General features: G+C 46.3%; 1 protein-coding gene across 1 annotated transcript; it reads left to right on the top strand.

Annotated features, from left to right (window-relative positions):
- Positions 1-4182: 4182 nt before the first annotated feature.
- Positions 4183-25753, top strand: IP6K2 (inositol hexakisphosphate kinase 2). Its single transcript, XM_081071949.1, has 6 exons — positions 4183-4278; positions 18171-18501; positions 20412-20634; positions 21438-21613; positions 24363-24538; positions 24985-25753. The coding sequence occupies exons 2-6, from the start codon at positions 18300-18302 to the stop codon at positions 25483-25485; spliced, it is 1278 nt and encodes a 425-aa protein (XP_080928075.1). The 5' UTR covers positions 4183-4278; positions 18171-18299; the 3' UTR covers positions 25486-25753.
- Positions 25754-26995: the final 1242 nt, after the last annotated feature.

Raw genomic sequence — 26995 nt, 5'->3', positions numbered from 1 at the left:
GTTTTGGCTTCTTTTCTGTGAATCTTCCATGCAAATAAAATATTAACATAAAAAAATAGTTTCAGTATCTGGTGTATGTTGACTTATGATTTTTTAAAATATTTTTTTCATAAATTGTGCCTTTGTTAGATAATGGCCCTTTTTGTTTTGCTCAATGCCTATCACTTTAAATCTTATCCTTTGATGTCACATGGGTAATCCTGCTGTCTTTTCGTTTGTGCTGGCCTGACATCTCTTTCTCCCAACTCCTTTATTTTCAGTCTTTTCTTGTGGTTTCAAGTGTTCTTCTTATAAACAGTACATGGCTGGGTTTTGTGTTTCTAACCCAGTCTCTAGGTCTTTAATGGGGTTTGAGGTATCCTTATTTAGTATGATAAAGATGTTTGATTACTTTGTTGTTTTGTTTTGTTTTCTTTATGGTTTATCTTTTTATTCAATTGAACTATATAAAACTACCATTTCTGTGGTTAAAACTGTTGAATATTAGCAATTTTATACAGAAAATCTAGTATTTTTTTCATTTTCTTTTAAGATATCATTAATTTAATTTTTCCATTTGGTAACTTTGAAATTCCACTACTTTTTTCCATTCCATCAGTGGCCCTTTCCCTCTCCGAGCATGAGCACTCTCCCCTGGCTGGGCATAGGTCATGTGCCTGTGTTGTGGGGGGAGAGTTTAAGACCAGCTAGCTGGTCCTTCTTCCTGGGTAGATAATTTGTTTGATCTGTTTGTACAATGTTCTCTTTCTCCTGCAGCTTAAGAACTTTATTATAGTCTTTCCATCCCATACTCTCTGGGAATGTGGTCAGTGCCTCCCATTTGTAGACACAGCTTCTCTTTTTCTTTTTTTTTTTTTTAAAGATTTTTACTGGGGAAAGGGAACAGGACTTTATTGGGGAACAGTGTGTACTTCCAGGACTTTTTTCCAAGTCAAGTTGTTGCCCTTTCAGTCTTACTTGTGGAGGGCGCAGCTCAGCTCCAGGTCCTGTTGCCGTTGCTAGTTGCAGGGGACGCAGCCCAAAATCCCTTGCGGGAGTCGAACCGGCAACCTTGTGGTTGAGAGCCCACTGGCCCATGTGGGAATCGAACCGGCAGCCTTCAGAGTTAGGAGCATGGAGCTCCAACCGTCTGAGCCACCGGGCCAGCCCCACAGCTTCTCTTTACGTCAGCAAAGTTTTTTTTTGGTAATTTGGTTGGTTGGTGCCTCTATTTCATCCATCCTTTTCTCTCCTTTTGGACATCAGGTTTGCACATCAGGATTCCTGGATTTGGCCTCCACTCTGTTATCTGTTCCCTCAGGCTTTTGAGCTTTCCACTGAGCTCTGAGATCTTTCCTCCATTAGACCCAAACACTTTTTTCACATTCCTCTAGCATGCTGCATGCGTTCTTTTCTTGGGGTCTTTTCAGTGGCTGTACTTTCTGTCAGGAATGGCTTCTCTGAGATCTTCCCACTCAGCAAGTGCCTTTGACTCAGATGTTCTCTTCTCAGATATATCTTTCCTGCTACCTTGAACATAGACACCATACTCGGCATATCAGCTTAGTTCCTTCTCTCCAATGTATTCACACTGCCCATAATTATTTGTTCTTTTATTGTTTGTTTTATCCATACTTCACCCCACCCCCAACCCACACTCCTCACTGGAGGGCAGGGACTCCACAAATCATTCAAATTGTGGTCGTGTCCTTTCTTGCCCTGTGCCCAGTGTCTAGGCCAGGTCAGCCCTTGGTAAGCACTTATGGAATGAATGGAAGAGTGAATTAATGCTGGGGCTGCCCAGGAAGACCCTGCCCTATCCAGCCTCCACCCTATACAAGGGAGCACTGAAGTGGGACATTGGGTGGGCAGAGGAAGTGGGACAGTCCCTGTCTGTGAGGGCCTGAATGACTGGTGCCTGTTAGGCTTTTTTTTCTGTGTTTACAGCACCTACTGCAGGTCCTGAAGTCACAGGTGGGGAACAGGAGCAGGAGATGGGCTGGGCCTCCTAGCAGTCATGCTGGGTGGAGGGCCTTTTGGGCCTTGATCTGGGGCACTCTCCTCCTGCCCAACCTCCTGCTGCCCCATTTTAATTATTTTCTATACACTTATCACTTAACACCACATGGCATTCATTTTATTCAGTCAGTCAGCAGGTATTTCTGGAACTTACTTGGTGTTTGAGGTACTTACGATACATCCACGAACAATACAAAGATTTCCACCTCACAGAGCTCTTGTTCTAGTGGAGGAAGCCAGGCAATGCTGTATGAGGATAATAAATACCTACATAAATGAGTGAGGAGGTGGTAACAGCTATGGGGAAAACAGTGGAGCAGAGTAAGGGGATCTAGGAAATCCTGAGTGCTGGGAGCCGAAAGGTGCAGGTTGCAGTCTGAAGGTGCAGGGGCTCTGAAGGCATTGGGTGCAGTCCTGTGGAAATCTGTGGAAAGTGCATTCCAGGTATGGAGAACAACAGAAGCCCATTCCTTGAGCCAGGAGAGTGCATGGGTATGACATGCGAGTAACTCTGGGAGGCTGAGCTGTGGGGCTGGAGGTGAACAGAGGAGATGTAGTCAGAGAGATGATGAGGAATCATGGGGCCCATGCCAGCCCTGGTTTTTCTTTGGGAGCTGCTACTGCAGGATTCTGAGCAGGGCATGAGGGGTTAGGCTTTATGCATTCACAGGCTGGTGGGTAGAGAACAGACTGAAGATGGCAAAGGCAGCAGCAGGAGACTGGGAAGTGGCTGTGACATTGCCCTGAGGACAGATGGTGGTGGCTTGGACTGGGTGGAGGCCATGGACCTGGTCTCATTCTGGGTAGATGATGCAAAGGAAGCAACAGGTTTCCTGGGGCATTGAATGTAAGTAGTCAAGAGGTACTCCGAGGCGTTTAGCCTGAGCAACAGGAAGGACTAAGCTGCTATCACTTGAGCTGTGGGAGGTGGGTTTGAGGGATGAACCAGAACTAGAGTGGCACAAGTTGAGTTAGATATGCCAAGTGGAAGTCAAAGTGCAGATGCCTAGCCCACAGCTGGACATTGAGTTTGGCATTCAGGAAGGCTCTGGATTGGACATACACCTTTGGGAGTAATTCACGTGGAATTTGAAGCCATGAACCTGGATGAGATTATGAGGGAAATAGTGTAGATGGAAAGAGAAGAGGCAAAGAGGAGGAACCAGTAAGATCAGAGGACACTAAGAGGGCAAGGAACCCTGAAAGCCACACAGGGAAGGTGCTTCCAAGAGAGGAGAGATCAGCTGGTCACAGGAAGTCTTTGCTCTCCGCCCCCATAAGGGCTGGCTTTTTTTCTTTTTTTAACTGCTTTTGTTAACAGCTGTATTTCCAGCACAGAGCATAAGTACTCAATAAATACTTGTTGAATGAAGTTTTGAATTCAAATACTTGTTGAATTCAAGCATATGCTTGAATTCACACCTCTGGGAACCTACAGCACAAAGGGCTGCAACACTTACCTCCTTCACAGAAAGAGCAGAGATTAGGTAGGAGGCCCTGCCCATTCTCAGCACCTGCCTTTCCCAGCAACACTGACATTCATTCACGTGGGAGCCCTACTGGCCAACACAGGGCCCAGGACAAATGAACCCCAGACAAGCCCTGCAGTGTAGAGCTTGGTGGGATTTGGGTCAGGCATTGGGTCATCCACCAGTCACAAAAACTGCAACCATTCCTCTGGCCACCCTTCTGTATTTAGTCATTTGTCCACGCATCTTCATCCAGTCATCGGTCCACCTGTACATATATACACTCCTTCATCCACCATCTACAGCCACTCTTTAGTCCATCTTTCCATCCATCCACATCCATCTGCTAGGGTGACCAGATTCCCAGTTGGCTGCCAACTGTCTCAACGTTAGCACTGGAAGTCCCACATCCTGGGAAACACCTCAGACTCGGGGGAAAATGGTACGCTCAGTTGATCCATCCATCCCCCAGGCATCTCACATTGCAGCCATCAGCCCGAAGCCGTCAGTCCACCCATCACTCACCTGACCTCATTGGCCACCCTCCCTGGGGAGGCAGACAAGGCTCCGCCCCGCTCTCTGGCCCCGCCCCGTACCCCGCCCCTCCCGGAAGCTGCCGCAGAGAATTCCAGCGCCCTAGCAACAGCACTTTTCAGTCTGCCCAATCCGCGGGCGGGGCTCCCGGTGTGAGCCAATAGCGAGGGTCGCCGGGAGCGAGGCGCGGGGGGGCGGGGCCCGATGCGGCCGACGCCATCTTGATGGGAGAGAAACAATAGGACGGAAGCGCCGCGGGACAAGACTGAGGCCGCAGGTAAAGCCAGCCTTACGGTGCCTGCTGCTCCGCCGCTCCCGGAGCTTTAAGGGATGGTTGCTCCGGGCTTTTGTGGGGCGAGGTCTCTGGTTATTAGAGGTATCCGTAGGTTATTTGGGGAGGGGCTCCCGCTGGTATGGCGGGCAGGGGAGGTCTTCCAGGGTCTTTGTGGGGCCAGATTTCCCCAGGTCATTGAGAGAAACGTTTTTCTTCAGGTTGTTGGGAGAGAAGATCTGTCCTGTTTTTGAGGGGCAGAATCTTCCCCGGCCATTGAAAGGGGTCTCCTGGATATTGGGGGGATGCAGAATATACCCCGGTCGTTGAGGAAGTCTCGGGTCTTTGGGGAGGAAAGGTTCCCCCGGGTCGTCGTCTCCCTAGGACATTGACGTCCACGATCTCCCGGGTCATTGAGCCGGTGGTTCTCCTTGAGTGTTTGGGTGAAAGAGCCAACCCAACGCCTCAGGTACTGTTACCTGGGGCCGGCAGATGTGCAGCCATTTTGAGTGTTGAATGGCGGTTGGGTCCGTCAGCTGGTATCAGCTGGTCGGTGTCTGGTGGGGAGATTGCACACCTAACCTTATTATCCAGAAGTCTTAAAATGGATCAGAGGACGCCTTCTTTATAGTGATAACTTCACTAGGGGTGGAGCTTTCATTTCTTTCACATTTGATTACAGACTGCTTTTGTTTTTTGCATCCTGATGATGTTTTCGTTTCACAAGTGTATTCCCGTTTATGAAAAAGCTGCACTAGCAGAGAAATGAATCCAGATGTTGTGGAAATAAAATGTAGAAGCCAGTAAAATCTAGTGCTCTTAAATGCCAGGGGAAATAGAACTAGTTACTGCTTGGAATGAGACATTTTGATAGCAAAATGTGCATTGAGCAAGAATAAAAGTCATCTGGAAGAGTAATTTTTAGAAAAAGTACTGAGCTTTTGAAAAGTGGTACCAGAAATGTTGCAGATAACCAGTTTTATGATAGTTTTTATAAAGCACTATGATGACAGTAATTTTGATGAATTCTAGTAGTTAAAATATTTGCATTTTTAGCAGGGTAACATTTTAAGTGAACTAAGATGCTTATTTACATTGGTTGCTGCTGTGGAGTTTGTATAATTGCACTGCTGTAACCTGCTGTTAAGTATTTGAAGAGAAGTTTCAGGGGGGTGGTGTTATTCTAACTTTAGCCACTGTCATAATTAGAAACCAGGGAAAATGAATACTTTATCATATTTGACATAATAGGCCAGTTGATCGCTTAGTAACTGTCTTTGGAGAAAAAGTCATTTGAACTGTTAACTGTTACTCCAGTTGGTTTACCTGCTTTGTGAGTTTAGAATAGAATTCACAGGATTTGTTAGAAATCGAAGTGGATGAGAACAGGGATTATAGTTGATACGATTGTAAAAACCAGTTTAGCAAATGTAATAGACTTCTTGTCTGCTTGAAGGCTTTGAAGGTGACAGACCAGTGCACTGTATACCTGTACACCAGCCCTGTATCTGTCAGAGCAGTGGAATGTGTGGGGAAGGAACAAGGCTGATGATGAACCTTATCCAGTTTGCCTTGCAGAAAGGTACCAGAGCCTTCTCCGCGCACTGGAGATGCACTGGTATCCAGGCAACTGGGATGAGCCTGAGCCTCTCTGAGGCCAGCTTGCTGAGGTGAAAATTTTCCATTGTTTGGCTCATAACAAGGATGCACTGGGGAAGAATTTTCCCTTTAAGTGAAGTTATTTTACCTAGATAATCACCTTAAACAAATTGAATATATTTTTGTATAATAGAAAGTAAGCAGACGATTACCTTCATGTGATTATATTTTAAAGCGTGTTTTTGTTTTTTAAATAAATTGTATTTCTTCATATTTGCATACCGAGTAAGAAGAGTGACAAATAGTACTAGCATTTTGCAGTATGTTCCAATGGCAAGGAATGGTCCTTTTCACCAAAAATTTAGTTTAGAGGCCACCTCAGAGTTTGAAGGAAAAGACAGTCTTCGAAGATGATGCACAGTTGGTTTGGGTCTGTCACCCATCACCAGATTCCACAGTTATCAACTCCTAGCCAGTCTTGTTTCATTTACACTCTGCCTTCCCCCACCCACTTAAAAACAATGCTGAATTTTTTAGGAAGCTCATACCCCAAATGTATTTCGTCCATAAATGTTTCATTGAGTGTCTCTGAGAGACAAGGGGCTACCCACCGTATCTGTAACATCATTCTGCGTGAAAAACAATGATAATTCCTTAATTTAAAAAAGAAAAAAGTCATGTTCAAATGTTCCCAATTATCTCATTATTTTTTTACAGTTGGTTTGTTCAAATTGGGATCTAAATAAAGTCTACACGTTACATTTGATTAAGTGACTCTTTTGTTTCTTAAATTTATATATGCTCACTCTGTTTTTATAATTTATCTGTTGAAGCAACTGTCCTGTAGAGTTTCCATCTTCTGGCTTTGGTGCTTGAGACCTTTTGACTCTGATGGCTGGGGTTTGACGGGTCATTCCTGTATATCTTTTCAGTGAAGGAACTGCTAAGGCTTATTCAAAAATGAGCCCCAAACTGAACTCTGAGGGCTGTCAGGGACCCAAAGAGCCACACAGTACATGATGCTCCCCCTCCCTCTGTGTCATATGGTTTAAAGGGTATGAGCCCTAGATTTTCTGTGTGGAACTGGACGGAGAGTCTCCTTTGGCCTCCAGGAGATAATGTCTCTTTATTGACGTCCTCTCTCGGTGACATCGCCCCCTCTACTCATGGGCAGTTCCCAGTTTCAGGGTCTTTGACCCAGGGCTCTTCTTTTTTTGTAAGATTTTACTGGGGAAGGGGAACAGGACTTTTATTGGGGAACAGTGTGTACTTCCAGGACTTTTTTCCAAGTTAAGTTGTTGTCCTTTCAGTCTTAGTTGTGGAGGGTGCTGTTCAGCTTCAAGTTGTTGTCCTGTTTCAGTCTTAGTTGTGGAGGGTGCAGCTCAGCTCCAGGTCCAGTTGCCGTTGCTAGTTGCAGGGGGCGCAGCCCACCATCCCTTGCGGGAGTTGAACTGGCAACCTTGTGGTTGAGAGCCTGCGCTCCAACCAACTGAGCCATCCGGGAGCTCAGTGCCAGCTCAGCTCAAGGTGCCGTGTTCAATCTTAGTTGCAGGGGGCGCTGCCCACCATCCCTTGCGGGACTCGAGGAATTGAACTGGCAACCTTGTGATTGAGAGCCCACTGGCCCATGTGGGAATCGAACCGGCAGCCTTCGGAGTTAGGAGCATGGAGCTCTAACTGCCTAAGCCACTGGGCCGGCCCCCAGGGCTCTTCTTTCTTTGTACATTAGTCTTGGGGCACCTTCTGTCTCCTTTGTAGGTAATTCCTAAATCTGTTTTCAGGTGAGTTTCACTCAAGCTTCAGTGTCACTGCTCCCAGCTATGTGTTCCTTCTTGAGTGCTTGACCTTCCCCTCATATGTGTGTCCACCACAACACACTATTTTCCTAGCTGTCTCTGACTTCATGGATAAAATATCCACCTTCCCAGTGTTGCATGCCTGAGAACTTTACAAGTTGATTGGTATTGCTGCACCTGCTCTGGAGACAAGGGCAGGACTATAAGCCCAGGATGCAGAGTCCTTGGGCATTTGGAAGGGTGGACCTTGCAGGAGTGCCAGTTAGCAGCTGACACTCTGGGCCCCCAAAAACTAATGGGTGTTTCCAGCAGATCTGGGCCAGGTGAGGGCTGGGATAGGAAGGGGCAGGCTGCCTCTCTCCCAGGAATGATTTCTCTCTCTCTCAAAGAATGTTTTTACTTTGAAAGTACCATAGGCTCCTTGTATAGCTCCAAAGAGAGCGAACAGAGTGGTAAGATGGCACAAAGGGGAAGTGCCCTATTGACCTTCCCTCCCAGTCCTCAGATGTGCTCTTGATTGGCTGAAGTCACTGTCCTCAGAAGCCAGGTGATACTGAAGGGATCAGTGTGTGATTTGCTTCAGCACTATGGGTGCAGCTGAACTTGCTTTCCCCAAAGTTTTCTTAAATTTTGCTATGCCTTATTTTGGAAAGAAATCGCAGACTCCTAGAGGATGATTGGCAAATGGTCCTGTGTTAAACATAATGCTTGACTTGTGCAATGTCAGGAATTTTCTCGCTCTCGTATCTTGTTCTTTTCCTGGCTAGTTGGAGAACACGACTGTATTTAAAGTGGTTGGGTGATGAAAGCTGCCTGATTGATGTTTTGAGCCTGGGATGCTTCGTAGGCCTTTGAGGGGAGTGTTTACCTGAGTGAGGTGTTGTGAGGACACAGAGGAAATTGTGCCCCCTGGGCACAGGATTTAGTGCAATGCAGGGCACACGTTGGTCCCTCCACCAGCAGGTGAAGCACTCTAGGGGTCAGTGCTGGCCTTGGCAGGTTAAGGGCTGTCTGGATTCTGTGCTTGCCCATGAGGACTGAAACATTTTGGGCACCCTTTGTTTAAGAGGATGAGTTCATGTGTCATCTCATTTGGGAACTGGCTGAGAGCTGAACAGGGTAAACACTGACCACAGGCCAGGAGCATATAATCTTGCCTGAAGCTAAGGGATTGTTCATTGTTGGCAGTGAGAGAACCAAAGTAGTAATGTCCCCTATATATTGAGACCTCAGAGCAATTTCGCCCATAGTCTGAGAGGGTCACTTCTGTGTGTTCCTGTTGTGTATGTTACCTACAAGGTGGTGTGAGTCGTAGGCTGTACCAAGGAGGAGGAGACTGAAAATGGAGAGTTGCCCTTGCGGGACTCGAGGAATTGAACTGGCAACCTTGTGATTGAGAGCCCACTGGCCCATGTGGGAATCCAACCGGCAGCCTTCAGAGTTAGGAGCATGGAGCTCTAACGCCTGCATTTTAAAGTGTACAGTTCAGTGGCATATCTGGTACTTTTTGCCAGTCTTTTTCTCCTAAATCTTTGGACATAGTTCACACAATGTAGATTATAAATTTTGTGTCTTGCTTCTTTCACTTAAAGAGCATATCATAAGCATTGTCTGATATTGTTTAAAACATAAAATTGATAAGCAAACTTTTTATAGTATCCTAATAGTCCATCGTACACTCTCCTATTATGGACGTGGAGGGAGATAAGAGATGTCCCGCCAGGACTTGATTTTTACGGAGCCGTGGTGGGAGTTTTCCTGAGGTTGATGATAGTTTGATGCCATATACTCAGATGGGTCATTCTGGTCAGCCATGATCCTTGGTGCCTCCCACAAGGCAAATGTTGACAGCTTTTCTCTTCCTGGCTTTATTTTGCTAAAACTCCTTTTTGTATATTCATTTTGTCAGCAGGGATTGTGCCTCATTTGTTGCCCAACCTTCCTGGAAGTCCTGGTCATGGAGAGGATGATTTTCCTTCTGTATTGACTTACTGAGATACTGCATCTAAAGCTGGATGGCAGACCCACCAGCATCGCTGCAGAAACCTGCAGCATGTACTGAGCACCAAACCATAGCCTTCCTTTGCTTTGCCTGCAAAATATGGGGTACTTACCTTTCAGTGATAATTTAGCAACCCGAAAACCTTGGGTCTTTGGGATGCAAACAAGTCATCATATGTCATGTAAATTTTTAGGATAGTTGTCAGATCTGGGAAACTTGTTATCAAGTTTCTTTCACACACGAGCTGTAAGACTTTAAGGCATTGGAGGTTTTCTGTGCACTGACTATAGGGCCTTGGAAGTGGATGGGCAGCCGTGACCCCTGGGAATAGATGCTGCTTTTGTGTTTAGTTTTTTTGTGTGTATGGTGAACTATATACAACGTAAAATTTACAGTTTTAACCTTTTTTTCTTTTTAAATTTTATTGGGGAAGGACTTTATTGGGGAACAGTGTGTACTTCCAGGACTTTTTTCCAAGTCAAGTTGTTGTCCTTTCAATTTTAGTTGTTGAGGGTGCGGTTCAGCTTCAAGTTGTCCTTTCAGTCTTAGTTGTGGAGGGCGCAGCTCCGCTCCAGGTCCAGTTGCGGTTGCTAGTTGCAGGGGGCGCAGCCCACCATCCCTTGCGGGAGTCGAACCAGCAACCTTGTGGTTGAGAGGACGCGCTCCAACCAACTGAGCCATCTGGGAGGCAGCTCAGCTCAAGGTGCCGTGTTCAATCTTAGTTGCATGGGGCGCTGCCCACCATCCCTTGCAGGACTTTCAGCTCCAAGTCAAGCTGTCCTTCAATCTAGTTGTGGAGGGCGCAGCTCAGCTCCAAGTCCAGTCGCTGTTTTCACTCTTAGTTGCAGGGGGTGCAGCCCACCATCCCAAGTGGGAATTGAACTGGCAACAGGTCACTGGCCCGTGTGGGAATCCATCCGGCAACCCTGTTGTTCAGAGCCCGCGTTCTAACCAACTGAGCCATTCGGCTGCCCCAAGAGCTACGTTTTTAAAGTTTATTCTTCAGTGAATATTCTTTTCTTGTCTGAGTTTCTGTAATAGACACTGTTCCAGGAGATTGCTTGTCATTACATTAAGAGCTTAGGCTTTGTTTACATGAAATGTTTCCACACCAGCAGGTCTCAGATGAGTCTTCAGGTGCGGGTCCTTCATTTTTACTCCCCAGTTAATGCAGCCTTGATAAGGTGGGAGATTATAAATACAAAATAAGTACCAGTCTGTGCTCAGAATGCATTTTGTAAGGTGTGTGACATGCCTCGTTTTCATAATTGTACTCACCTATGATTGTACACCCTACAGCATATGCCTCACATCACTCCTGCACCATGAACACCTGCTGCACACAGGTCCAGAGAACTCATAGGCACCCACTGTGATTATCCAAACCTGCACCGGTTGTTTGGATAATCGCAGAGGGTGCCTTTGAGTTCTCTTGACCTGTGTGCAGCAGGTGTTCATGGTGCAGGAGTGATTTGAGGCATATGCTGTAGGGCGCCTGGTCTCTGACTTTAGGGACTGTTTTGTGGTGGAGGCTGGGTGGGTGAGATGGGAAATACACAAGACAAATGAGAAATATACGGTATGTTAGATGGTGGTAAGTGCTAAGGAGAAAAGCAAGCGGGGTTGTATAAGGGAGTGGGGGTGGGGAGGTGTGGCTCTTTCAGGTGGGGTGGATGAGAAAGACCTCGTTAAACAGGTGACATTTGCATGAAGAGCTGGAGGAGGTTAAGAGTGAGCCAATGGGGGTACAAGCAGAGGGAGTGGCAAGTATAAAGGCCCTGAGGTGGGTGTATGCCGGCATGTTGGAGAAATAGCTAGGAAGCCATATTGGAGCAGATTTGATGTTGATTTTTCTTATCTTTGGATTGGTGTTGTACAGAAAGGCCTGTTGAACCTTTATGCTTCCATTCTGCTTGTTAGTGTGTAAAGGATGCTTTTGCTTTGGCTTTACAAGAATTGAAGAAAATAACCATGCAACTGGTAGAAGTCTGCTAGTATTAATACCCTGATAAAAATTATTCCAAGTGAGCAGATGGCTTTAGGGTTAGCAGTGGATTTCATGGATTTATGAGGGAAAACATAGCTGTCAGGGGGTACTTTCACAGAAAGAAAGAAGCCCTTGCTTTGACCGGGATGGTGACTCAGGCTGACCTTGGTACTGGTGACTCAAGATGCTCAGTGTGAGGCAAATGAGCCCAGTTGGAAAGGATGGGAAAGTAAATTCAGCCAGTGCATTTGCATGTAGACACTGTTACACAGCTGTGGTGGTCTTTTTAAGTACAGTCTTTTCTGAGTATATATAATTATGAAATTTTTGTACATTCTAAAATGTGTAAGTAAAAATTTAATCCTTTTATTGAATATAATTTGTATACAATAAGATTCATCAATTTTAAGTCTATAATTCGATGAGCTTTGACAAGTTTATAATCACTGTCCCAGTCACAGCATAGAACATTTCATTTAGGGGTTCAAGAGAACCCTAAAAGCTCTCTTGGGCACCTTTGCAGTCAATCCTATTCCCCTCCTTTTTGCCCCCTGGCGACTGCTTATTTGCTTTCTTGTACTTAGTTTTGCTTTTTCTAGAATTTCATATATGTGAAATCATACAGTATATATAGTCTTTTGTGACTGACTTTTTTCACTTAACATAATGCTTTTGTCATTAACCTTTGTTGTTGCATGTATCGATACATTCCTTTTGCTGAATAATATGCTACTATACAGATATACCCCAATTTGTTTATTCATTCATCCATTTAATGGACGTTTGGGCTGTTTCCACCTTTTGGCTATTGTGAGTAATGCAGCTATGAACATTCATGTACAAGTCTTTGTGTGGACATTTGTTTTTATTTCTCTTAGGTAAATACCTATGAGGAAGATTGCTGGGTCATATAATAAGTATATGTTTAACTTTATAAGAAACTATCAAACTGGTTTCCAAAGAGGTTGTATCTTTTTGTTATTTCTCCCAACGGTGTTTGAGAGATCCGGGGCCTGAGCTGGTGGGAGAGTCACGGGGGGTGGAAGTGTGCAGATGCCGGGCGGTGGTTCTAGGGCTCGCGGAGAGGGGGTGCACAGCGGTGAGGCTTGTTCTTCCACCATCAGGCTGTGTACCTCCCACCATCAGCCCCTGTGACTACCCCAACCTGGGCTTTTTCTCGAGGCAGAGTAAGTGGCCCCAGCAGATCCCATTTCGTAGCCTCATTAACTAAATTCAAGATGTGTGAGCTAAGGGCCCAGGGGCGTTCATGAGTCATAGCTGCTTTATTTGTAGTATTTTAAAAGGTAAGAATATTAAGGTATTGTTTCCAGCAGATCCTTAAACCAGTTTGATAAATTTAGGGGAATGGCTGTGGGGGAAAGCTATGTCCTAGCCTAGGATGAATCATGTTCTCTCTGTTCCTTACCTGTTCAGTTTCATGGACAAATGTGTGAGGCAATATAGAAAGCTAATATAAAATCTGAAGCCAGTGTTTTATGGTTATTCCCTATCTCCCTAGGTGCAGGGTCCATCCATAGCATGGACTTCACAGTAACTAGAACTACTCCAGGATTCCTGGGAAACCGGGCCTTAGACCTCAGATGTTTAAAAACCATGAAAAGATCCCGCTGCTCAAACTGCATGTGGAACAGAGAGAGAGTAGCAGGAGAAACGGAGCAGCTGCTTTGGGTGCTTTTCTTTGGAGGCTACTAGAGAGGAAGTTGATGCTTCTTTTTCCCACAGGGATAGGAGTTGTAAGGAGAGAACAGAAGCCCTACTTCTTTATCTGCAATCCCAAACATGGGAAATATGTTTAATTGTTGTTGTTGTTTTAATTTTTTATTGGGGAATATTGGGGAGCAGTTTGTTTTTCCAGGGCCCATCAGCTCCAAGTCGTTGTCCTTCAGTCTAGTTGTGGAGGGCGCAGCTCAACTCCAAGTCCAGTCGCCGTTTTCAATCTTGGTTGCAGGGGATGCAGCCCATCATCCCAGGTGGGAATTGAACCAGCAACCACATTGTACAAGCTGAGCAATCTGGCCGCCTTAAGAACTATGTTTTACAGTGAAGCCACACTTATGTTCAAATTGAGAGATGGAACATAATTGAAATAAAATAATCACAAAAAGGACTCAACTCACTATGTGTAGTAAATTGATATTTACTGGTTTTTCCTTTTTTTTTTCTTTTTATTGGGGAAGGGGTACTATTGGGGAACAGTGTGTACTTCCAGGCCTTTTTTTTCAAGTCAAGTTGTTGTCCTTTCAATCTTAGTTGTGGAGGGGCACGCCGTTGAGCTTCAAGTTGTTGTCCTCTCAGTCTTAGTTGTGGAGGGCGCAGCTCAGCTCCAGGTCCAGTTGCCATTTTTTAGTTGCAGGGGGCGCAGCCCACCATCCCTTGTGGGAATCGAACAGGCAACCTTGTGGTTGAGAGGATGCGCTCCAACCGAGTCATCCGGGAGCTCAACGGCAGCTCAACTCAAGGTGCCGTGTTCAATCTTAGTTGCAGGGGGTGCTACCCACCATCCTTTGTGGGACTCGAGGAATTGAACTGGCAACTTTGTAGTTGAGAGCCCACTGGCCCATGTGGGAATCAAACCGGCAGCCTTCGGAGTTGGGAGCATGAAGCTCTAACTGCCTGAGCCACCGGGCCGGCCCCTGGTTTTTCCTTTTTGATTAAAACAAACTACTGGTTACCACTTACTTATTAGCACTGCCTCCTCCAGGCCTCTCCTTTCCATTTTACAAACCAGAAAACAGTTCTATAAAATGTAAAACTTAAAGGGAGTCAGGGAATTGGAGACTTTCTCCAAGTAATTGATTGGCAGAATTTGGGACTAGAATCTGGCTCTATCTCACTATAAGATAATCTGTTGTCTCCCTAATTCCGCCTCACATTTGGGAGTTTCCTCTGTCATCAGACTTGGCTCAAGCGAGAATGAGCCGTATTTTTCTTGCCTCTCTACCCAAGATAATTCTTCTGTGGGGAGCAGTGCCCTGTGGACTGCCAGAGTTGGGTGCTAGGGGAGAGTGGCAAGGTGCCACATCATACCCAGCAGCTACTGAACACACTGGGGACCTGGGAGGAGGAGGTGGGGACCCTAACTGGGCCTTTCAGGCTCCAGCCACACCCACGAACTGTACTCTAGAGAGCTGCCATGAAGGACTGGGTTATGTTTTACATTTGTCATTGGAAGTGGGGATGGGTAAGATGCCTGGAGAGAGATTTTCCTACTTAATTGAATACATTTGAGGAATCTTGAACAGAATTAGAAAGGGATTTTGTATCATTGTTAGCATTACTCTAATAACAAAAGCAGTTTTATATTTATAAAATGTTAAGATTGTGTTTCTAAAGCCTGGCCCATGAATGTCTTGTGCTTTCACAGTTTAATAATTATGGTTTCTGGTTCGTGCCTGGCCACCCATGAGTCAAGCTCTTGGGTGTTGCTCTTACTAAAGAGGTCTTTTCAATAGACTAGTATGAACTGGTCTCTATAGACCTAGAGAAGAGGCTTGTGTAGCCAAGCATCTCAGAGCTCCACCTTCTGGAGCGAGTCTGGAATTGTTGGAATGTACACATTCTTAGAACTGATTGCCTGTGTTGTGTCCTGGGACTCTTCTCTGCATATGCCCTCCTGAGGGCCTCTCTGCTGGTGACAGGATAGTGCCAGGTGAGAAATCAGGACCTTTGGTTTTCTGCTCTTTGTATATAGGGAAACTCATTGATTCTTGGTCCTTGAGTCCATTTGGGGCCCACAGTCAGTTCTCTGTGAAAGGAAGAAATTAACAACAGCTTAAAACTCTTTAAAAGAGGCCCACCAGGTAGGCCCGGTGGCTCAGGCGGTTAGAGCTCGGTGCTCCTAACTCCGAAGGCTGCCGGTTGGATTCCCACATAGGCCAGTGGGCTCTCAACCACAAGGTTGCCAGTTCAGTTCCTCAAGTCCTGCAAGGGATGGTGGACTCCACCCCCTGCAACTAAGATTGAACACGGCACCTGGAGCTGAGCTGCCGCTGAGCTCCCGGATGGCTCAGTTGGATGGAGCATGTCCTCTCAACCACAACGTTGCCGTTTCAACTGTCCCACAAGGGATGGTGGGCTGTGCCCCCTGCAACTAGCAACGGCAACTGGACCTGGAGCTGAGCTGCGCCCTCCACAACTAAGACTGAAAGGACAACAACTTGAAGCTGAATGGCACCCTCCACAACTAAGATTGAAAGGACAACAAGTTGACTTGGAAAAAAAGTCCTGGAAGTACACACTGTTCCCGTTCCCCAATAAAATCTTTAAAAAAAAAAAAAAAGAGGCCCACCGTCATATGCTGCATAATGACATTTCAATCAACAGACCACATAAATGATGGTGGTCCCATAAGATTAAAAGGGAGCTGAAAATTTCCCATTGCCTAGTGACCTTGTAGCTGCATTAATGTACACAACACATTACATGTTTGTGGTGATTATGGTGGAAACAAACCTGCACCGCCAGTCATATAAAAGTGTAGCACATATAATTATGTACAGTACATAGTACTTGATAATGATAATGACTATGTCACAATTTTATAAATAGAAACAGCTCTCTAGTGTACAGTTTATATATTTACTGTACTATACTTTTTATCATTATTTTCGAGTGTCCTCTTTCTACTTACTAAAAACAACAGGTTTGCTGTAAAACAGTATGCCATGTCAGGCCAGCAGCAGCCTCATATCTCATGTTTACTGCTTCTCTTGATTGCATCAGTTTCTCTTGTGCTTGATTTAGTCTTGTATTGTTTTGTACAGTAACATGCTTGCTGTACAGGCTTGTAGCCTAGGAGCAATAGGGAATATATCCTATAGCCTAAGTATGTAATAGGCTGTGCCATCTAGGTTTGTGTAAGTACATACTATGCTGTTTGCACAGTGACAAAATCGCCTAAACACGCATTTCTCAGAATGTACCCCCATTGTCAAGTGGCACATGACTATTTTATAAATGGGAACTGTAATACATGGTGAAAGCACTCTGACAGAACAAGCTAAATGTCCCATGCACATAGGAGTGCTATACTAAGGCAGAAGAGCCAGAGACCCTGGGCCCTAGCGGCAGCTGTGTGGCAGCATCCAGCAGAGGGAGGTTTATTTGGGAGCGGTGGCTTATTGTCTCTTGCCCTGGATTAGTTTCTTCACCTCCCCGAATCAGCTTCATTGTTTACAACAGGGAGAGTAGTGTCTACCTCTTAGAAAGTATCATAAGGACCAAATGAGGTGCGCTCCTGTAATGAGCCTAGCACATAATAGGTGCTTTACCCACCTTAGAGGACTGTGGGCACATATCCAGCAGGCCTTTCTCACCACCACCATCTCGGTTGGAGTCAAGAGAACCAGAAGAGTTCCCAGTAAGAAACCCTATATAGATAGTGTAGTGTAGTCCAAGCCCTGTATGTAATGCTGGCAGTGACTCTGTAATCTGTAAGTTATAGAAACAGGTAACAGACCATAGAGGCGTGTTTTGCTGAGATCCAGTGTGTTTGGGAATGGGAAGTTTGGTGTAAGGCCCTGGACCTCAGAGTGGATGAGCGTGGCGATTGCCCCGGGAGTACAGCTTTAGTTTAAAGGTGTGCCCCAGCTTTTGGCGATCAGGATAGAACTGATAAAAATAGTTGGTGACCTAGAACACTGTGTATCATTTTAAAGGGAGTTAGCCACCCTTGATCAGTTGTTTTTAGATACAGACGTTAATCATTAAAGCTAGGCCCAAGCTCCACGGCTAATACGGTTAATGGGGCTTGTCCTCGGCCTGGGGCAGGGATGGTGTGTGTGGACACCCTGGGGAAGTAAATCTTGATGGTGTGTAAACAGGTTTTCCCTTTAAATATATTTTATAAAAACATAACGGCTAAGAGTGAATCCTAATGCAAACTATGATAGTGTAGGGTCTTCATCATTGTAACAAATGTACTGCACTGGGGGCTATTGATAATGGAGGAGGTTGTGCATGTGTAGGGGCAGGGAGTTATGTGGGAAATCTCTGTCTTCCTCATTTTGCTGTGAATGTAAAACTAAAAAATAAAGTTCATTAAAATATATATATATACATATATATATATATATATATATGTATATATATATATACACGCACACATAAAATTAACAGAGATTTGGGCATTCATCATATTAAGTTTAACGATTTTACTTAGAAATGGTCAGATTTAATCCGAGTATTAGGTTGGAAATTGTGACTACTTGGGCGTGGCTTCGCGTTTTGCGGGCAGCTGTGGCTTTCTAAGGCACGGGCTGTGCAGATGCACCTGGAGCCAGTCCTCGCCTGTGGGCATCCGGCCCCGCCCCCGCGAGAGCTCCGGCTGTTTTTCTGCGGGAGGAGGCGGGGCCAGAATGGGCCATGTAGGCGGGGCCCCGAGTGAGCTCAGTCTGTTTGTCTCTGCTGAAGGAGCTGAAGGAGCAGGGCTACCGCTCTGAGGCGGTTGGTTCCCAGGAGGCTTCCAACTCCTGTCACTGTTTGCTTCCGGCAGAGCTTCCTAGCCCGCGCAACCGAGGAGCCGAAGCCAGACAGACGGACCCACGGATAGACAGACGGCAGAGGACTCGCTGGCCGCTGGATCCCGCCGCCTCCCCCTCTCCCTGCCGCCTGCGCCTGGAGGATGAGCCCAGCTTTCAGGGCCATGGACGTGGAGCCCCGCACCATGGGCGTCCTGCTGGAGCCCTTTGTCCACCAGGTTGGGGGGCACTCCTGTGTGCTCCGCTTCAACGAGACGACACTGTGCAAGCCCCTGGTCCCGAGGGAGCACCAGTTCTACGAGACTCTCCCAGCTGAGATGCGCAAATTCACTCCCCAATACAAAGGTGAGCCCCCAGCTGCTGTAGGCGTTGCCTGGCGAGGACATGCGAGGCGTCGCAGCCTTCCATGGCAGCCATCCCCGGGGCCCCCACCCCCTCATTCTGTGTTTTCCCTCTTCTTCCCTCCTCCTCTTGGCTCTCAGCCCAGCACCTCACACCCTCAGTTTTCAAGCCCTGGTAAGATTGCTCAATTCTCTTTTGTGGATTTGTTTTGAGTTTATTTTTGGTGGAAGTGTAGTTGTGTTTTATGTTCAGGTGTCTCTTGATCACAGTAACCCATAGCCCCCATGGGGGCACAGTGGGGGAAGACTTTGGGAGGATTTGACGCAGAATACTTGACGCCTGCTTTTTGTCCTCCAGGAAACCAGAAGCCCTGGTGATTAGGTAGGCTCTGGGAGCAGGGTTGAGTCAGATGGAATGCAGGAGTGGGAGGCCTGTGCTGATTAGCTGAAGCCCATTGCTATTACGGAATGTCCCCAAAACTGCAACGTTAACAGCAACCCTTTGATTCACATATGGTGACTCTTTCTTCCTTTTTAGAATGCATTTTGGGGGATAGCAGCAGCCACCAGCGTGGTGTGATCTTTCCTGGGGAGGCTGGATCCTTTGTAGATCAAGGAAGAATCCAATAAGGAAAATAATTTAAGTTTTGCATTGCCTAGTTATACAAAAGACTCTTGAACACTTTAGGTTCTTCTGGGACTATTTAAACATGCTTTTTGAACACAGAATGTACTGGGCGCCTCTCTGTATTCTCAATATGCATGTGTGTTGTGGTGGGGGTGGGGGAGTTGGGGGCCCTCACTTGGTCCTTCTCTGTTGTTTTTTCCAGGACAAAGCCAAAGGCCCCTTGTTAGCTGGCCGCCCCTGCCCCCATTTTCCCCCTGGTTCTTTCCCCGTGGCCACAGGGAAGTGTGATCCCCTGAATTCCCCACCCCGGCTCCTCTGCGTCCAGAGCTGGGGACCACCTCACAAGTGTCGTCTCTCTGTGAGCACGCATTCCCCAGCAGCGGGCGGGCAGCAAGGACTGAGCAAACTGAGTGATCCCCAGCCAGAGAGGCCTGGGAGGAAAGGTGTTCAGCCAGTCGGCTGTAAGGCGCTCGTCGGCACCTGCTGAAATGCTGCCACCTGACAGCCGACTAATTACACATGGCAGGTTCTAGAGACTGGAGGGGGAGAGCTGCTTTCAAGGCCACCACGCGTCCATGCTCCCAGCCCAACCCTATTTGCCTTGTGTTCATTTTGTTCTTTTGTGACATGAGACTGCAAAGACCAATAAAGTTAACATTTAAGGACAAAAGGCTTGGGGTGCCCACTGGTGTGGGGGGTGCTGCAAAAAGCCTTTGCTAGGGTGTCTATTGTGCTGTGTGGTTTGTTTTGTTTGCTCCTTTATTTTGTTCCGCTTGCCCAGTCTCCCTTTACCCTTGGATGCTTCTTACCCCTCAGAACCTCTGTTCCCTGCCCCCTGTGTTCAGGCTCTGCTTTAAAGCAAGCCTCAGGGCCATTGGAGTTTCTGTTTAGGGCATTAAAAACTCCCACAAGATATAAAGAGCAAATGTTTTTACGTCTCTCTTAGGATTAGAAGAATTACATAAAAATTAATAAACATTTTCAATGATGGAAAAATGTGTCTTGTAATTCTTTGGCTCTTGCCTTGTTGAGTGCATCAGAGAGGAAGACTCGGCCATGTTTGCTCCCTAATCGCTTGTCTTGTATGGTGTCATCTTTTCTAGCTGTTCTGATATTTGTTAGGTTTGCAGATGAGTTTGGGGCCTCTGGCAACATAGAGAGACTAAGGAACAGGGTAAGAACAAACACAAACGTTACAATCATGTTATTTATAACACATGTGGAATTGAAAGTCCTCTCTGTTCCTGTGGAATTAAAAGTCCTCTCTGCTCCTCACCCTCTTCCAGGTGTGGTATCTGTGTGCTTTGAAGAAGATGAAGACAGGAACTTGTGTTTAATAGCATATCCATTAAAAGGGGACCATGGAACTGTGGACAGTGTAGACAGTTCAGACTGTGAACCTAAAAGTAAGTTCCTAAGGTGGACAAACAAAAAACATCATGTCCTAGAAACGGAAAAGACCCCCAAGGACTGGGTGCGGCAGCACTGGAAAGAGGAGAAGATGAAGAGGTGGGTATAAACTGAAAGGGGAACCCTGAACTCTGGGAGGGGAGCAGTCAGTTCCCTGGACCTAAGTCACATGATAGACTTAGTAGGTGCCTTGTCACTCAGTGGTCAGTTTCCCACGTGGCATGCCCCACTTCTCTTTAATTGACTCTGCATTAAATCATGTTATTTTGGGTAAATAGCTACAGTGGCAGCTGTAAAAGAATTTCAGTCATTCTTTCCTTCTGCACCTGACCTGTGCGAGGCCCTGTACTGCATTGTAGGGCTATAGCAGTGACCAAGACAACCATTTGGTTCAGGTAGTAGACGAAATGGTCCACTGTGCATCCCCAAAGCTCTGCAGAGCTGTAAAAATATAAATCGAAGTATGTGTAATCTAAGTAGGTTGACTTATTCCTGTGGAATTGCAATTCACATTTTCCAGCAATTCAAAGTCTCCAGCATTCAGAGTCAGGGAACCTGGATGTACTAGACACCAGGGGTGGTTCTGCCTAGAAGCAAAGGGCAATGAAGGCTGCCTTATGCGGCGGAAATGGAGGCAGAGGCTTTCTTGCATTGTAGGTTCTCCTTACTGTAGAAAAATAGTGAGCTGTCCCCTTAATTTTTAAAAAAAAAAATCACCTTTCTTGAAGTATAATATATACCCAGTAAAAGGTACCCATTTAAGTTTGATGTGTGTACAATGAAACCACCACGTCAAGGTACGAGTATCAAACTTTCCATCACTCCAGTAAATTCCTTTGTGCTTCTTTGGCTCTGAATTTTGATAAGACATTGTGATTTATTGGTTCCTTATCTCTTTGTAGCCATAAGTTAGAAGAAGAATTTGAGTGGCTAAAGAAATCTGAAGTCTTGTACTACAGTGTAGAGAAAAAGGGGAACGTAAGTTCCCAACTTAAACACTATAACCCTTGGAGCATGAAGTGCCACCAACAACAGTTACAGAGAATGAAGGAGAATGCAAAACACCGGAACCAGTACAGTATCCTTTGTTCACAGGGCATCTCTGGTGGGGGAGGGTGAATGGGCAGACTCGGAGCTTGGAGAAAAGGGTTGGATTTTTTTCATCATGATGGCGCCTGGATACCCTCTATGATATCACTTCCCTCAGGGCCAAAGGCTGGTCTCAGAGTACAGGTGGTGGGGAAGGGAGTTGATAGGTCCCGGGGGTTATGGTGCTTCTCCTGGAGGGACCAACTTGCATCAGGGGGGCTTTAGCCTAGAGTGTAAGGGGCTAGTTTCAAACGCCTGCAGAAGTCCCCAGACAGTACTTACCTGTCAAGAGCCAGGTGGTGGGGAGGAGGACTGACCTTTCAATCCTGTGGTTCACCCGACTGGCACGGGAAGAAAGCACAGGGTCTTTTTTTTTTTTTTTTTAGTCCCTTCTTACCCATTAAGCTATGTATCATTAATTTTTATTTAATATTATGGGGAATAATTCCTCAGAGTTGAGTGTTGTGTTGTATTTATGCTTTTTTTAAGTTTTTATTATGCAAAAATTTAAACATTAAAAATAGAATATGTTGAACCTTTTAAGTACCGGTCACAAAGGTTCAGCAGTTAACCCAGTCGTGTCAGTCTTGTGTCAACACTGTCTCTATACGCTGAGCACCCTGCAACTGAACTATTTCTGAAGGCAGGTCTCCAGCATGTCATTCTATCTGTGTACACCTCAGCATGCATCACTGAAAGATAAGCGTATTTTAAAACATTACCATTACTCCTTAAAAAGTGGACAATATTCCTTACTGTGAAATACCTAGTTTGTGTCCATCTTTTCCTAATTGTCTCATAAATATGCTTATATCAATAGTTTCTTTGGGGATCCAGATGAGGTTCACATGTTACATTTGGTTGAAATGTTTTAAGTCTTTTTAAATACCCTTGTTTTTTCTTCTTGGAAATTTCTTGCCAAAGAAACTGGGTCTTCTAGAGTTTCCCACCATCTGGATTTTACTGATTACATCCCTGTGGTGTCTTTTACATGTTACTCTGCCTTCTCTGTTTCCATTAAGTTGATAATTTGATCTACAGTCTTGATCAGATTTAGGTTCAATTTTGGGTGGGATGAGGGACAAGAGTCTCCCAGAGGTGGTCTTGTACTTGTCCATCGGGAAGCACAGTGTTTTGTCTTTTCTCTTTTGTATTGTCATTGCCTTAGATCCATTTTTTTATTAGATGATTTTCTTATTTTGTCATTCGTTCATTAGCTGGAATCCTTCTGCAAAGAAAAACCTTTCCTCATCAGCTATGTGCTTATCCTGAGGTATTGTTTATATAGGAAAGGCAGGTTAAATTTTTCCTTTATTTACTATGTATTTGGAGTAATGAGTGGGTTTCTTAACATCCTCCAAAGGTGACCAGTGAGTTTTTTAGCATCATGAATCCATAAATTTAAACATATTTGAATGTTTTAGTCCATTGTAGTTATCTTTATTGATGCTCATACTGTCTCATGTTTGGCCAGTTGGGAGCCTTTTAAAATAAGCTCTTGAGTCATTTTGACATAATCACAATAGTCTGTGATACCTCTCTTACTTTCTGGTATGAAAAGATGGTCCAGGGTTGTGTTATGTTTCCACTCCAGATGTGAATTTAGTCATTCCTCTAAAGTAGGGATTGCAAACCTTTTCAGTAAACAGACAAATAGTAAATATTTTAGGCTTTGCAGGCCACATACTTTCTGTCACAACTCTGCCATTGTAGCATGAAAGCAAGCAGCCATAGATAATAAATGAATAAGTGTGGCTGTATTCCAATAAAACTATGGTCACAGATTTTAATTTCATTTAATTTTCATGTGTCACGAAGTATTTTTTTACATATACAGAGGGGGCCGAAAAAATTTATACACATTTTAAGAAAGGAAAAAACTATTAATGTAATAATATCAAAAAGAGATGACTACAAGTCTCGTGTGACTTCTGCATTTACAAGAGGTGCTCAAAGTGGTTACCTTCTGCTTCCAGACACTTCTGATTATGGCAAACTAGTGCTTGAGCAACGTTGACCAAAGTGTCCACTTGTACACATTTTTTTTTGGCACCCACTGTATATATATCTTTTGACTTCTTAAAAACGTAAGATCCATTCCTAGCTTACAAGCTGTACAACAACGAGGAGCAGGGGGCTGCAGTTCATCAGTCCCTGTTCTAGGAGCAGTAGTCTGGGCTGGCTGGGGGCACTCATACTGTTTCCCCGAAAATAAGACCTAGCCGGACCATCAGGTCTCATGCATCTTTTGGAGCAGAAGTTAATACAAGACCATGTCTTAATTTTTAATTAGAGCTGATTGTCTGGCTAGGTCTTATTTTCGGGGAAACATGGTACATCTGTTCTATTTTGGTCATTGTTTCTAGACCTTTCAGTGCACACAGCTGGGAAATACATTTATTTTGAAAAGAACTTTTCATGCATTCGTACTAATTAATGTTTCTAGTTCATATTTAAGGCTACAAGATTTACTGGACTTACTTGATGTTCTATTTGTAATTAAGACATGGTCCCACATGTTGCTGAGTTCAGGAAATGGTGTTTCTCTCTCAGGCTGGGGGAGCCCAGGCCTGTGTTAAGTCCAGACCCAGGCTGTTCTTGGGCAAAAACTGAAGGTGCCTTTTAGCCTTCTCTAGTCAGTTTTGGGCTCCCTGTGTGGGAGATGGCAGCACTGATAGAGCCCTCTGTGGACTTGGCATCACGTCCTCTTTGGAGGGGCATTTTCCTTAACCACTCAGAATTTATTTTACTGGAGAACCTGACTTCCCGTTACGAGGTCCCTTGTGTCCTGGACCTCAAGATGGGTACACGCCAGCATGGTGATGATGCTTCAGAAGAGAAGGCAGCCAACCAGATCCGCAAATGCCAGCAGAGCACTTCTGCGGTCATTGGTGTACGCGTGTGTGGCATGCAGGTGAGGGAGTGCTGGTGCGTGGCATGGCTGGCTGGGTTGTCCATTAGTTGCCACTGCCCTGCCCTGGTATAATTCCTGTTTTCTCAAAAGATGCCAGATCTGACTGAATGTGGCACTTTTTGGTTAGTACAGAAAGCATGCCTGGGTGATGCACGTTGGGGCTGGCCTGGCTGACTGAGTCCAGAGTCTAGGGACAGGAAGAAGAGAAAGGAAAGAGTTAGTTCCTCTCCACCCACCATACACTGACCAGGGTGCTGGGGACAGAACCCAAGTCAGAGGGCTGTATCCTGATGGGTGCTGATTGGAGAGGACAGTGTCTCCTATGACTGGTGTACCCAACAAGTTAAAGGATTTTCTGATCCAAGGCTGTCCTATCACTACCACTCCCCAGGGTCCAGGCTCTGAGGTGGCTGTCAGCGCCTGACCTGCTGCTCTCCGTCCCACAGGTGTACCAGGCGGGCAGTGGGCAGCTAATGTTCATGAACAAATACCATGGACGAAAGCTGTCAGTGCAAGGCTTCAAGGAGGCACTCTTCCAGTTCTTCCACAACGGCCGGTACCTGCGCCGGGAGCTCCTCGGCCCTGTCCTTAAGAAGCTCACTGAGCTCAAAGCGGTGCTGGAGCGACAGGAGTCTTACCGCTTCTACTCCAGCTCCCTGCTAGTCATCTACGACGGCAAGGAGCGGCCTGAGGTGGCGCTGGACTCGGATGCCGAGGACTTGGAGGACCTGTCGGAGGAGTCGGCCGACGAGTCTGCTGGAGCCTATGCCTTCAAGCCCCTCGGCGCCAGCTCAGTGGACGTGCGCATGATCGACTTTGCGCACACCACCTGCAGGCTGTATGGCGAGGACAGCGTGGTACACGAGGGCCAGGATGCTGGCTATATCTTCGGGCTCCAGAGCCTGATAGACATTGTCACAGAGATAAGCGAGGAAAGTGGGGAGTGAGCTTGCTGGCTGCACCAGCACTCGAGAGACTCTGTCCCAGGCACAGCTGTGCTGCGTCGGGGAGGAGGCCAGTATGGCCAGGTGGTGGCCTCTGCAGCCTGGAGCTGATGTGCAGAGGCCCCATGAGTCCCAGTCTGAGCCAGCCCCAACTGTGCTCGGAGTCTTTATTTATTTTAACTGTTTCTTCAACATTCCACATTTGATGATGCAGATACCTCTTTCTTCCCTGAGTGTAAATGTTCTAATACAAATCTTTTTGTTAATTGTACACAGTGCTGCTGTCTTTCTTGCCAGAGGCAGGCAGCCAACCTTCAGAAGGTGTGTGACACGTCATGACCTCCACCTTGGCCCAGCAGTATTCCCCACCCCATGGATCTTAAAAGTCACCACAGCCTCTTGGATTGGTCCTCAGTCTCCTAATCTAACACCCTTAGGACACCCCAAGAGGAACCCCATACACACAACCTTAGCCAGGTTCCTGTGGGTATGTGCTGGCCTAGTGTCCAGACAGCTACAGCAAAGAGCGACACTTGACACAGGTCTTTTCCTGCCCTCATGCAGCTTAAGCCAAAGTTGGGCAGCAGGTGTGCCAAACCTTAGGTCTAGCTGCTGCACCACTGGCAGCAGCTAATTGGCTGGACATTGTGATGTCAGGTGTCCCGGAACAAATACTTGGGCCTCCAGTAGCCACTAGGCTCTGGTCCATTGGCAGCCATGGGCTCTGTGGTAAAGGGTCCCAGGAGGTGGGTTCAATGAGGAGGTGTTCTGTGCAGGCTGGTTCTCTTGGCCATACCACCTGTCACCACTACTACCCAGCCCCTGGCCCCACTGCAACTGTGCCAGTTTCATCCTTCATGCAGCTCCAGTCAGGGCAGACCCTAAGAGGGCAGCTATTGCTGTGTTAGGAGGGTTTCTGGAAGAGGAAATATGGCAGGAGCTTCTTGAACTGCAGAACCAGACACTGGGGGGTAGGGCACAGACCTGGTGCCAGGAAGGCAGGTTCTGGATGTCCAGGTGTAACAGCCTCACCCCTGTCCTGAACCTCCCAGCACTCTTTCCGAAGCCCGCTGTGCCCATGTCCACTATGTCCCAAAAGAGGCCAACTGCATACACTGGCCCTGTTGTGCCTCCATCCCCTGCTCCCTGGGCCCAGGCTTCCAGTAGGGAACCTAGGCTGGACCAGGAATGGGGACTCCCCAGAGACCCTCTCTCCAGGGTTCCCCCGCCTTCCTTCATTGGACTTAAAAGATCTCCAGGTCAGGACTGACTGGAAAGTGGGTGGGTCAAACAAGCTCTGAAAGCCACATGGCACCCTATTCCCAACCCTCAACCAGCCCTCCTGACTGCTCTCAGAAGGGAGCATCGGAAAGAAGATCATTTGGAGTTGGAAGTCCTATACAAAGAAGAGCACAGAGCAATGTGAAAGTGATTGATAGGAGTGGGAGCGTTCATATTCTGTGAGGGAGGGAAGTGCGTGTTGTGTCCCAGGCAGAGGAAGCAGACCACGCAA

This window comes from Rhinolophus hipposideros (genome assembly GCF_964194185.1).
Source record: "Rhinolophus hipposideros genome assembly, chromosome: 14".
Classification (NCBI taxonomy): Eukaryota; Metazoa; Chordata; class Mammalia; order Chiroptera; family Rhinolophidae; genus Rhinolophus; species Rhinolophus hipposideros.
This window is presented reverse-complemented; position numbering and strand designations above follow the sequence as displayed.